Source organism: Carcharodon carcharias, chromosome 15 (genome assembly GCF_017639515.1).
Source record: "Carcharodon carcharias isolate sCarCar2 chromosome 15, sCarCar2.pri, whole genome shotgun sequence".
NCBI lineage: Eukaryota > Metazoa > Chordata > Chondrichthyes > Lamniformes > Lamnidae > Carcharodon > Carcharodon carcharias.
In genome coordinates, this window is record NC_054481.1 from 29,585,271 (window position 1) to 29,599,308 (window position 14,038).

Sequence of the window (14,038 nt, forward strand, 5' to 3'; positions counted from 1 at the left end):
AAAATGACAGTTAACATGCTTCCTTCATAAAGATGAGAAGCCCTAGGACAGACAGCAATTCTGAGAGACACAACCAAGTTGAACTGTTTCCAAAATCCTTTAATCGCTGCCTGAAGAAAACTACAGCAATCCCATTCAGACCAAATGCCCATCTTCTGATGCATCCCTTAGACTCAATGTATAGCTTCCTCCTTGGATATCAACACTTCTCCCTAGCCTACAATCCTTGTTAAACAAACTGAGTTAAAAGTCTGTTTTGGATCTGGACATCAACCGCCCAATGATAACAGAAGACAACATTGCAGACTACCGTCCAAATACACCTCAAGTTCCCACTACCACACCTACTCCCTACCCCGATCATTGTTTAATGCAACAATGTGCAGAAAGCAATGTGCTTGATCAGCCCAGGGAGAAAGGTACAAATATAATATTGTACTTACTATGCATACCCATTAAACTCAAACCCATCACTAGAATTACTTCCAATTCTGGGTCACTTTAATGGTTGCTGCCTTTTGGCTGCATGCAGCTTTAACATGCTCTGCTCAAGTCTGGTGCAAAATCTTTTGCTACATCAATACTTTTTTGCCCAACTATTGTTTTAGTTGGGTATAAAATTCAGGTAAAGTTTGAAAAAGACTCACTGCTGAAACTGTAGGAAGTGTTGGAAAAAAAAAAATCACCCTGCCAGCATCTGTTAGGTTTTAAAAGTGTTCCAAGTAGAACCTACTGAAACAAGTGCATTTATGACATGCACTTATTCTGGTGAAGGAAATGTCAAAATGGCTCACTGGTTCAAGTATGGTTCTCCTCTCAGCTGGGTTTTGCTTAGTACATGTGCTACATGTGAATTAAAAGTAACTGATGCTAATAATGGGTTTACTAAGTGGACTACTTGCAGTGCTTTCTGGACAGTTCTTCCATCTTGCTGACGACAAACTTAACTTTCAATTTTTCTTCAACACCCTCACTTCCAAGAGGACACTGCCCAAACAGGATACCCAAAGACCATAACAAAAGAAACCATAGCAAGCTTACCACCTAATGCTGCATCAATAGCAATGTATGTTAAGCTACTTCTTGGTCAGCCATATAACACATGGATTATTTGTCCCTTAGAAAGAAACCATAAGCAGAAGCACTCAGACCAGGAATAAAAGCTGAATAGTTGCTACCTAAGTGAAAACACCAAACAACACTGAGACACAAGACCCAAATAGCCCACTTCAAGCACTGTCTAATTCCTCCTTTAGCAAGTGCATTGAACCAAATCAAAAGGTGGGTCATTGCATTCTTAATTTATTTCTACAAGTAATACACTTATGGAGATAAAACTGAAACAAAGAAAAATACATTCAGGATAATAGGAGAGAAAGACCCCAATTCCAGCAGCTAGTAGATCAAAGAGGCAAGCAGCTGACTGTGCTCAAGGCAGCTGAAACTATGGCAAACCACGGCAAGATAAGAACAAGCAGCTTCAGAGCTTCACAGGATGAATGCCTGTAAATTTAAACCAAATTGTCGAGTACTTGAATCTACGTCAACACTAAAAAGGAACCACGGAAGCAGAGTACAAATAGCACATACCCAGCCAGTCAGGCACAATGTATTAAAATTGTAGCTAGCTGATTCGCTGCGGTTGTCAGGCCCATCTCTGCATTAGCCTACACATCAATAGGATCTTGTTCATAGAGTTGGTAATCCAAGTTAAACTCAATTGGATCTTTCCCAAAACTGGGACAAGAGATAGGAAATGTAGAAAAATATCATTGGTGCTAGGTCGACTGTGGGAAATGTGAATTCAACACATGAATCCAGTGCATGAAGACAGGGAAGAGGACAGAATGTTAAAGGATATAGTAACAGACAGAAACACCACAATAAAAGCACAGTACTGTATAAACACTAGAGACAGTGGCTAAAGGAATGACTTCCAATACATGGCAATGTGAATTATATGAATTTAAGTTCTGAGGAAAAGTGAAATAAACAGAATTCACAATGAACTATTCAAAATCAAAAGGTGAATAAGGCATGAGAATTAAAGAACTGGAAAGGGCACTGAACTGTTCAGTTATGTTTAGAGATAGGAGGCTGACTCTTCAGGGAAGGCTCAGGTGAACTTTTGCACCAATCTTTTCTACTGTGGACTGAGATCAATTACCATTTTGTAGCTGACATTAAGATTGTTGAAGTAAATGTAAGCTCTGATCTTGGGAGAGAATGAGGGGTCTTAAATCAGACTGAGTTACCAGCATGGACAGCATCTAGCTGAGAATGATGAAATAAATGGCAGCTGCCTATTCATATAGTTGATAGGAATGATCAAAAGACTTCTCTGAACCAATTACTGCAGGGAAGCTAATTTTCCACTGGCATTCAAAAAGTACAAATTAGACCACAAAATTATAGGCTTATTAGCTTGACGTCAGAAATAGGAAAGTTGCCACAGTGGATCATTAGGCTTGCCCTATACAACCACATTGACATGGAAGACATGCACAGAACATGGCTTATGGAGAAGATCATGTCTTGCCAAAACAAAAACAAAAATACCTGGAAAAACTTAGCAGGTCTGACAGCATCTGTGGAGAGGAACACAGTTAACGTTTCGAGTCCGTATGACTCTTCAACAGAACTAAGGAAAAATAGAAAAGAGGTGAAATATAAGCTGGTTTAAGGCGGGTGGGGGGGGGACAGGTAGAGCTGGATAGAGGGTCAGTGATAGGTGGAGATAACCAAAAGATGTCATAGACAAAAGGACAAAGGTGTTGAAGCTGGTGATATTCTCTAAAGAATGTGATAATAAAGGTACAGATAGCCCTAGTGGGGGTGGGGTGGGGGGAAGGGATCAAAATAGACAAAAAGGCAGAGATAAAACAATGGATGGAAATACATTTAAAAATAATGGAAATAGGTGGGAAAAGAAAAATCTATATAAATTATTGGAAAAACGGGGGATCAGAAAGGGGGTGGGGATGGAGGAGAGAGTTCATGATCTAAAATTGTTGAACTCAATATTCAGTCCAGAAGGCTGTAAAGTGCCTAGTTGGAAGATGAGGTGCTGTTCCTCCAGTTTGCGTTGAGCTTCACTGGAACAATGCATCAGGCCAAGAACGGACATGTGGGCATGAGAGGAGCAGGGTGGAGTGTTGAAATGACAAGCGACAGGGAGGTCTGGGTCATGCTTGCGGACAGACCGAAGGTGTTCCGCAAAGCGGTCACCCAGTCTGCGATTGGTCTCTCCAATGTAGAGGAAACCGCATTGGGAGCAGAGAATGCAGTAGACTAAATTGAGGGAAGTGCAAGTGAAACGCTGCTTCACTTGAAAGGAGTGTTTGGGCCCTTGGACGGTGAAGAGAGGGGAAGTAAAGGGGCAGGTGTTGCACCTTCTGCGGTTGCATGGAAAGGTGCCGTGGGAGGGGGTTGAGATGCAGGGGGTGAGGGAGGAGTGGACCAGGGTGTCCCGGAGGGAACGATCCCTACGGAATGCTGCCGGGGGGGGTGAAGGGAAGATGTGTTTGGTGGTGGCATCATGCTGGAGTTGGTGGAAATGGCGGACGATGATTCTTTGAATGCGGAGGCTGGTGGGGTGATAAATGAGGACAGGGCGGACCCTATCATGGTTCTGGGAGGGAGAGCGGATGCGCAGGAGATGGGCCGGACACGGTTGAGGGCCCTGTCAACCACCATGGATGGAAAACCTCGGTCAAGGAAGAAAGAAGACATGTCAGAGGAACTGTTTTTGAAAGAGGCATCATCAGAACAGATCGTTCCCTCTGGGACACCCTGGTCCACTCCTCCATCACCCCCTACACCTCAACCCCCTCCCACAGCACCTTCCCATACAACCGCAGAAGGTACAACACCTGCCCCTTTACTTCCCCTCTCCTTACCATCCAAGGGCCCACTCCTTTCAAGTGAAGCAGCATTTCATTTGCACTTCTCTCAATTTAGTCTACTGAATTCTCTGCTCCTAATGCGGTCTCCTCTACATTGGAGAGACGAAACGTAAACTGGGTGACCGCTTTGCAGAACACCTTCGGTCTGTCCACTAGCATCACCCAGACCTCCCTGTCGCTTGCCATTTCAACACTCCACCCTGCTCTCTTGCCCACATGTCTGTCCTTGGCTTGCTGCATTGTTCCAGTGAATCTCAACGCAAACTGGAGGAACAGCACTTCATCTTCCGACTAGGCACTCTACAGCCTTCCGGACTGAATATTGAGTTCAACAATTTTAGATCATGAACTCTGTCCTCCATCCCCACCCTCTTTCTTCCAATAATTTATATAGATTTTTCTTTTCCCACCTATTTCCACTATTTTTAAATATATTTCCATCCATTGTTTTATCCCTGCCTTTTAGCCTATTTCGATTCCTTCCCTCCACCCCACCCCCACTAGAGCTAACTGTACCTTTATCATCACATTCCTTAGATAATATCACCAGCTTCAACACCTCTTTGTCCTTTTGTGTATGACATCTTTTGGTTATCTCTATCCAGCTCTACCTGTCCCACCCCATCCCCATCCCCCGCCCCGCCCCCCCCCACCCCAAACCCCTCCTTTAAACCAGCTTATATTTCACCTCTTTTCTATTTTTCCTTAGTTCTGTTGAAGAGTCATATGGACTCGAAACGTTAACTGTATTCCTCCCCACAGAAGCTGTCAGACCTGCTGTGTTTTTCCAGGCATTTTTGTTTTGGATTTCCAGCATCCACAGTTTTTTGCTTTTATCATGTCTTGCCAATCTGGTTGAATTATTCAAACAAGTAACTAGCAATTGGAGGAAGATACCCTGCAAGTATGTGAACACCGGATATTTGTAAAATTTTTCAGAAGGATAGGGACTTGGTTGCAAGTTCACAGCTGTCATTAAAGGGAGCAGATCCGCATGGAGGCCCCCACAGGGAAGTGTTGGTGTTGGCATTATTCTTTGCAATACACATTACAATGTATTGTTGATATACAGGAATGAACTGGATGAATGCAATGTGGCTGTCTGGACATGAAGAACTAACTGCTGGTGTCAGGACCCTTGATTACAATTTGATCTAGATCTATAGGGGAAATGGGCCTGTAGCTCACAGGTGATAAACGTAGTATGATGCATGTTTATAGTATAGGACAATCGTGAGCACACGTGTGTATCATGCCGGGATCTGAATTAGAGTCTGTTGAGTAGGAAGAGACTTTCATGGTATCGTGCACAAGTCTCTACTGATCCATTACAAGTACCGATAGCAACGGCAAACAGAAATTAAGATGTATAGCTCGGTCAATGCAACATAAAACAAAGCATCATGGTGTGCCTATTCAAAAATTTAGTCCCGTCAGAAATATGGGGTCCAATTCTAGTCCCCTCAACTAACAGATTAGACACCCCACATAATGTTGAATAGGCAACTGCTAGGTTAACACCTGGGTCCAGATTTTGACAGAGTCAGAACGTATCAGAGCTATTAGAAAACAGCAGGTGGGATTCTATTCCACAATCCCTGCCTCCTTTTCCTGCAACCCCTAATTTTCCCTGTCACAGGTTAAGAGTGCGTGTTGCGTGACCATACCATGCACTCTCGATCTGGCCCAATCCACTGATGCAGTAGGTTAAAAGCATTAGCTCAGGAGATGGTTGTTTTGACAACTGAAGTCTTCTGTGACCTCTTTTGTCAATGTATCAATGTTTATTTGGACAAGATTAGAAGGTGTGAAGTGTTTGATGCCTATGTTGCTTTAATGATCTGTCTGGTTGACACTTTTGCAGTTTTGTAGGAATAGCAATTTTCTTCTCTCTGAAGATTTGAGTGGGTTTTCTCTTCCTCCTCAGCAGTTCCACACTTGCCATTGTTATCATATGGTCCATTGGTTATGTACATTGAATATTTGAAAAGTACTATCATAAGACGTAGTCATCACTGGCTAGGCCAGCATTTTTATTGCCTATCCTTAACTGAATCTCAAGGTGATGGTGAGCTACCTTCTTGAATCACTGCAGTCCATGTGGTGTAGCTACACACACATTGCTGTTAGGGAGGGAGTTCCAGGATTTTAACCCAGCAACAGTGAATGAACAGCAAATAGTGCCAAGTTAGGTTGGTGTGTGGCTTCGACAGGAACTTACTGGTGGTGCTCCCATGCATCTGCTGCCCTTGTCCTTTTAGGTGATAGAGGCCACAGGTTTGGAAGCTGCTGTCAAAGGAGCCTTGGTGAGTAGCAGCAATGCATCTTGTAGATGCATGTATTGCTGCCACTGTGTGTCAGTGATGGAAGGGGTGGCAATCAAGCGGGCTTTGTCCTGGATGGTGTTGAGCTTCTTTAGTGTTGGAGCTGCACTCATCCAGGCAATTTGTTCATATGTTTGTATCATGGCAAGCAAGGGGGGTGATAGGTTATCGGGGGTAGGTGGGGTGCAGATTTCACGTTACAATTAGATTAGCCATGGTCTTATTAAATGGCAGAGCAGGCTTGCAGGGCTGAATGGCCTGCTCCTTGTTCATAATTGGAGAGTATTCCATCACACTTCTGACTTGTCTTGTGGATGGTGGACAGGCTTTGGGGAGTCAGGGGGAAATGTTACTCGCTACAGAATTCCTAGCCTCTGGCCTGCCCTTGTAGCCACAGTATTTATTTGACCAGTCCTGTTTCTGGTCAATGGTAAAACCCCCCCGATACTTATCAGCCCAAGCCTGAATGTTGTCTAAGTCTTGCTGCACATGCACCTGGACTGCTTCAGTATCCGAGTCGTCGCGAATGGTGAACATTGTGCAATCATCAGCAAACATCCTCACTTCTGATCTTATGATGGAGGGAAGGTCATTGATGAAGCAGCTGAAGGTGGTTGGACCTAGGACACTACCCTGAGGAACTCCTGCTGTGATGCCCTGGAACAGAGATGACTGACCTCTAACAACCACAACCATCTTCAAAGTGCTAGGTATAATTCCAACCAGTGGAGAGTTTTCCCCTTGATTTCCATTGACTCCAGTTTTGCTGGGGCTCCTTAATGTCACACTCTGTCAAATGCTGTCTTGATGTTAAGGGCAGTCACTCTCACCTCACTCTGAGTTCAGCTCTTTTGTCCATGTTTGCACTAAGGTTGCAATGAGGTCAGGAGCTGAGTGGCTCTGGCGGAACCCAAACTGAGCATCAGAGAGGTTATTGCTGAGCAGGTGCTGCTTGATAGCGCCGAAGACCCCTTCCACCACTTTACTGATGATCAAGAGTAGACTATTCGATCTATAACTGGTCAGGTTGGATTTGTCCTGCTTTTTGTAGGCAGGACATATCTGGGCAGTTTTCCACATTGCCATATAAATGCCAGTGTAGTAGCTGTACTGGGACAGCTTGGCTAAGTGTGTAGCTAGCTCTGGAGGACAAGTCTTTAGCACTATTGCTGGAATATTGTCAGGGCCCACAGCCTTTGCAGTATCCAGTGCAGTCAGCCGTTTCTTGATATCATGTGGAGTGAATCAAACTGACCGAAGAATGGCATTTGAGATGCTGGGGACCTCAGGAAGAGGCCGAATGATCATTCCACTTGGCAGTGCTGAGTGCACTGGACACTACAAAGGCTATGGGCCCTGACAATATTCCAGCAATAGTGCTGAAGACTTGCGCTCCAGAGCTAGCTACACACTTAGCCAAGCTGTCCCAGTATAGCTACAACACTGACATTTATACGGCAATGTGGAAAACTGCCCAGGTATGTTGCTCAAGATTGCAAATGCTTCAGCCTTGTCTTTTGCACTGCTCTTCTGGGCTCCACCATCATTGAAGATGGGATATTTGTGGAGCCTCCTCCTCCTGTTAGTTGCTTAATTACCCATGACTGCAGGCCTTAGGTCTGATCCATTGGTTGTGGGGTTGCTTAGCTCCGTCTAACACATGCTGCTGCCACTGTTTGGCATGCAAGTAACCATGTGTTATAGCTTCAACAGGTTGACAGCTCATTTTCAGGCATGCCTGCTGCTGCTCCTGGTATACATTCCTGCAATCTTCATTGAACCAGGTTTGATCCCCCAGTTTGATGATAATGGTAGAGTGGGAGAGATGCTGGGCCATGAATTTACAGAATTGTATATAATTCTGCTACTGATGGCCCAGTGCCTTATGGATGCCCAGTTTTGAGTTGCTAGATCTGTTTGACATCTATCCCACATAACACAGTGGTAGTGCCATATCACAGATGGAGGACATCCTCAATGTGAAGATAGGATGTCGTATCCACAAGGGCTGCACAGCGGTCACTCTGACTAATACTGTCATGGACAGATGCATCAGCAGGTAGGTCGGCAAGGATGAGGTCAAGCAGGTTTTTCCCTCTTGTTGGTTCCCTCACCACCTGCCACAGGCCCAGTATAGCAGCTATGTCCTTTAGGGCTCAGCCAGCTCAGTCAGTACTGAGCCACCCCTGGTGATGAATGGGCATGAGGTAGCATGTACAGTATGCAGACTATGAGGAGTAGTGGGGGGGCAAGAATTGGCATGGATGATATAAGGGGCCGTGGGGATGGGTGGGAGTTAAGAGGGCGTGCAGGATGAGGGCTAGAGGGCTTAAAATCTAACAACTGGGATTAAGTCCCACAGAACTGAGGCAGGCCATCTAATCAGCCCATCTCTGCACCCACTCGCCCAAGTGGCCACCTACACTCTGCTTCTGGGGCTTGACTTCATCCTACCCAACCCCTGCCCAGAGCTGAAACTGTCTATTGGGGCACTGTCAACCAAGGCAGGTTGGCGAGTTGGGAAGTTTCCAGACTCAAATACCAGCTTGGTAGCCAAAATCCAGCCCTGATCTAAAACCTTCACTATGACAACAGGCTGAGATCTCCCAGGTCTCTTTATTCCAAAAAAAAAGAAAACAGGCTTCAGAAAGCCTTGTTGAAGAGCTTGGACTGTGTATATATCAACAACTTATATTTATAAAGTGTCTTTAACATAAAATATCCCAAGGCGTGTCACAGGAGCATTATAAAACAAAACTGACACTGAACCACATAAGAAGCTATTTGGTCAAGTGGTCAAAAGCTTGATCAAAGAGTTAGGTTTTAAGGAGTATCTTAAAGGAGGAAAGAGAGGTAGAGAGGCAGCAAGGGAATTCCAGAACTTAGAGCCTAGACAACCGCTGGCACACAACCAATGGTGGTGCAATTAAAAGTGAGAATACTCAAGAGGTTAGAATTAGATGAGCACAGATATCGCAGAAGTTTGTAGGGCTAAGAGATTACAGAGGTAAGGAGGGTTAGGTCATGGAGGGATTTGAAAACAAAGATGAAAATTTTAAAATCAAGACGTTGTTTGACCAGAAGGCTATGTGGGTCAGCAAATACAGGGGTGATAGGTGAATGGGATTTGGTGCAAGCTAAGCACGGCAGTGGAGTTTTCGACAGCCTCAAGTTTATAGAGGGTTAAGTGTGGTAGGCCAGCCAGGAGTGCACTGAAATAGTTAAGTTTAGAAGTAACATAGACAAGTTAAGTTTCAGCAGGTGTGACTGAGACAGGGATGAATTTTATGGAGGTCAAAATAGGTAATCTTAATTATGGCACAAACAGAAGCTCATCTCCAGGTCAAATATGACACCAGCAGACTGGTTAGTCTCAACCTATTGCCAGGAGCAGGGATAGAGTCAATAGTTAGGAACCAGAATTTGCAGTGAGACTGAAAACAATGGCTTCTGCTTTCCCAATACTTAACTGGAAGAAATTTCTGCACATGCAGTACTGGATGTTGGGTAAGCAGTCTGATAATTTAGCAGCAGTGAACAACCCAGGGAGATGGTGATGAGGAAGAGCTGGGTGTCATCAAATTACATGTGAAAACAAACAATGTGCTTTTGGAAGATGTCACCACAGATGATCATGTAGATGAGAAACAGGGTCAATAATAGATCCTTGGGGGATACCAGAGTTAACAGTACAGAAGCTGGAAGTGAAGCCATTGCAAGTGATATCCTGGCTACAATAGGCAAGAATAGAACCAGATGAGGAATCCCAACCAGTTGGACGACAGTGGAGAGGTGTTGGAAGGAGGTGATCAACTGTGTCAAAGTCTGCGGAGAGGTCGAGAAGGACAAGGGATAGTTTACTTTCGTGCTAGTCACATAGGATGTCACTTGTAACTTTGATAAGAGCTATTTTGGTACCGTAACAAGGAAAGAAACCTGATTGGAGGGATTCAAACATGGATTTCTAGGAAAGATGGGAACAGTTTTGAGAGGTGATAACATGTTCAAGGACTTTGAAGAAGAATGGAAGGTTGGCGATAAGGTGGTAGTTTGCAAGAATAGTGGGGTCAAGGATTGTTTTTTGGAGGAGAGGAGTGATGATTGCAGATTTAAAGGAGAAAGGGACAATGCGTGTAGATAACCATTAACAATATCAGCTAACAAGTGGACAGGGAGGGCAATTGGGTGATCAACAGTTTAGTGGGAATAGGATTGGGAGAGCAATGTTGAATCTCATGGATAAGTTCAGAAAAGGCACATGGGTAAATGGGAGAGAAACTAGAGAAAGATGAGGGTTCAGGGCCCTGGTGGGGGAAAACTTTGGCTTGGGCTAGTGGAATGGAGGGACACAGAAGCAGCTGAGTGATGCTCTGGATTCTAGTAACAAAGACCACCGTTGACTCCTCGCACTTATTGTTTGAGGAGAGGGTGGTGGAGACAGGTGTTTAAGACGACAGTTAGCAGTAGAGAAAAGAAGCCGGGGTCTACCTTTGCATTCCGAGATGATCCTGCAATAGTGATTAGTTTTAGCAGACATGAAACAATTATTTGGGATAGGTAAATTAGGGAGAATGAGGGAACATGTTGATGAGAGGCTTTGATAGAGAAAAGCCATTTCCTCTGGCAAGTGGGGCAATAACTAGAGGTCATGGATTTAAAATCATGGGCTAAAGATCTAGAGGGGAGTTGAAGAAACACGTTTTCATTTGTTGAAATCTGAAACACTTTACTTAAAAAGGTGGTGAAAACAAATTCCATAATTAATTTGAAAACGGAGCTGAACAGGTACTTAAGCATGAGGAACTTACAGGATTACAAAAAGCAACGATGTGGAACTAAGCCTGTACCGATCATGAAAAATCAGCTGTGAATGATGGGCCAAATGGTCTTCCTCCGCAGCAATTTTCCATGATTCCATTCATACAAGTTATGCAAGCACAAGAACTAGGTTAGACGTCAGAATTTTGTTTCCAAATGATTATTGAACTTTGGAATATGTTGCCAGATTGAAGCAAACCTTCATCCATTGCACAAACATCAAAAAGGGAGCTGGACAAGTTGATGGAGGAGTCTGATATCACAGTGCACAAAAGGCAAGGTGGTGGGTAATATAATTTCCCAAATATTTTCCACCAAAACTGGCCATGTTTTTAAAAAAACATATATTTTGGTCACTACCAGGAGATTACTTTACTGCTAGTGGATGGGGACAATGGTGTCCCCAACAGACTTAATGGACCAGTTGGTCTTTTTCTGCCCATCTTTTCATATGTCCAGAAATAGCACAAATGTGTCCAAGAAATGTCTACATACATTTCTGCATAAAATGCAGAATGACTCAGGTGTCTATGACCAGATTTGGGATATATGGGACCATTTTCTGGATGCAGCAGCTCTACCCCATTTTCAAACCGTGTTGCCTGTATAATGTATATGGTATCATTCTGGTCACAGAAATCACTTCATTTTTTGAATTTACTAAGTCTATAACATCTTCCATTTATATCCCAGATATAAACATAAAGCTTGCCAAATAATTATCCATCTCAGCTGCCTTTGGGCATGACAACTGTCAATCCATCTTGTTACTTGATCATCCATGCACCTTACCAAATTCCTGAGCTATATCTGCAGTCAAGTGCAGATCACAGGAGCAATGTCATCAGGGTCTGTGATGTAGCACGCTAACTTCTTGTTGAGGGCCACAATCTCAAGCAATGTATGATTCAAAGGGTCACTCAGGAATGCTGCAGCAGAGAATGATAGTATATGGACCTGCACACAGCAAGCTCGTGTTTTGTCGGGACAGGGATATGGAACCAAGGCAGGTAGAGTGTTAAAACGCAGGTCAGCCAGTGGGTGACAGGACAGTTTTGAGGGCCTGAACGGTCTCCTAGTCTTATGTCCCTGGCATCCAATCAAGTCTGTGGACAGTGGCACAGCAAAGGCCATATACTATCCCAGAGGATGCCAGCACAGGGTTACACAGAAGGTGGGATAATAATGACCCCCAACTGCACTCTCTTGATGCAGAGAGATGAGAACAGGTCACCACTATCCCGGAGAGATGGAACCCCGCCGATTGCATAAGGGGCTCTCTGCAGAGCAGCAAAATCTCTCCCAGCCGAGGCCCACAGCAGGAGAGCAGCCTTGCCCTCTCCTCAGCCAGGCTCAGGCTCACTACCGCAGCTAGGGTAGAGGGAACCGGACGAGGCTGAGAGGAGCCACACTCACCATAGTTATACTGCAATCTCCTCCCCGTCCGGCTCATGCTCCGAGCATCCAGCGCAGCCCCTTTAACCGAGCGAGGGCGGGGTTGGGCGACTGTCTGTCGCTGCGTCTCTCCGTCTTTCGGGCCTAGTCACCAGGCTTCCCCCCGCGCCATTTCCGCCGCCGGATCCGGTTCCGCCCTGACGGGAGCGGGCCGGCTCTGACCGGATTGCGCCGGATCCTAGCGTGCCTGCCCATTGGCTATCTGAGAGGCTGCGAGGTGATTGGCCAGTTATGTTGGAAAGTGACTTTGGATTGGTCGGTGCAGCACTGGGCGGAGTGTCGGTCTCTGATTGGTTGGTGGCTCAGAGACATTTTGCCCAATGTCTAAGCAATAATATTGTGAAGGAAAATCTCTCCTGAAAACGCTTTATAAATTACGTTCGCCGTTGTCCCTTCAAGGACCATCACTTTTTAAAATTTCATATATGGTTTTACAGCACAGCAGTTTTTTGGCATCATATTTAAAGAAGTGACTAAAGTAGCGGGGGACATCTGAAGGCCTAAAGAAATCCAAAGCTTGAATAGCATTCTCCAAACATAAAGATTTGCTAAAGCACAGGAATGAATAGAGATCTTAGGAAAATAATTGTCAAAACTGCGATTTGGAGTGCCTTGTTGTATAGGGCTGAAGCATGGACCTTGGGAAAAGCAGACATCCAAAGTTTAGAAAGTTGTGAAATGTAGTTCTGGAGGAGGATGAAGCAGGACAGTTGGCTAGAACACAAGAGCAGCAAAGAAGCTCTCAGGTTGGTGGTGGAGTAAAGATCATTAGTGAATATCATCAAGAAAAGGCAGGAAGGTTGGATTTTTAAAAATTCATGGGATGTGGGTGCCACCGCCAAGGCCAACATTTATTGCCCATCCCTAGTTGCCCCTGAGGAGGCAGTGATGAGCTGGCTTCTTTAACCACTGAAGTCCATCTGGTGCAAGTACACCAATTGTTAAGTGCTGTTAAGGAAGTTCCAGGATTTTGGTCCAGTGTCACTGAAGGAACATGAATATAGTTCCAAATCAAGATCGTGTATGGCTCGGAGGAGAACTTGCAGGCGGTGATTTCCCATGCGTCTGTTACCCTTGGCTTTCTAGGTGGTAGAAGTCATTGGTTTGGAAGTGCTAAAGAAGGAGGTTTGGTGAGAGCTGCAGTACATATTGTATATGGTACACATTGTGTATCTGTGGTGGATGGACTGAATGTTTAAGGTGATGGACGGAGTAGCAATCAAGCGGGCTGCTTTGTTCTGGATGGTATCGAGCTTCTTGAGTGTTGTTGGAGCTGCACTCATCCAGGCAAATGGAGAGTATTCCATCATACTCCTGACCTGTGCCATGTAGATGGTAGATAGATTTTGGGGCAAAAGGTGAGTTACTCACCTCAGAATTCCCAGCCTCTGACCTCCTCTCGTAGTCACAGTATTTATGTGGCTGGTCCAGTTCAGTTTCTGGTCAATGGTAACCCCAGGATGATGATAGTGGGGGATTTAATGATGGCAATGCAATTCACTGTCAAGGGGATATGGTTAGATTCTCTAAGATAAA

At 44.7% G+C, this 14,038-nt stretch overlaps 1 protein-coding gene across 2 annotated transcripts in view; it reads right to left on the reverse strand.

Annotated features, from left to right (window-relative positions):
* The window catches only part of xpo6 (exportin 6), a 123,441-nt gene extending 110,778 nt beyond the window's left edge, over positions 1 to 12,663 (reverse strand). For both annotated transcript variants that reach the window (XM_041206138.1, XM_041206136.1), the window contains exon 1: positions 12,464 to 12,663. In XM_041206138.1, coding sequence (XP_041062072.1) covers positions 12,464 to 12,466 — 3 coding nt within the window. In that variant the 5' untranslated portion in view covers positions 12,467 to 12,663. The remainder of the gene's footprint in view (positions 1 to 12,463) is intronic.
* Between the last annotated feature and the right edge of the window lie 1,375 nt (positions 12,664 to 14,038).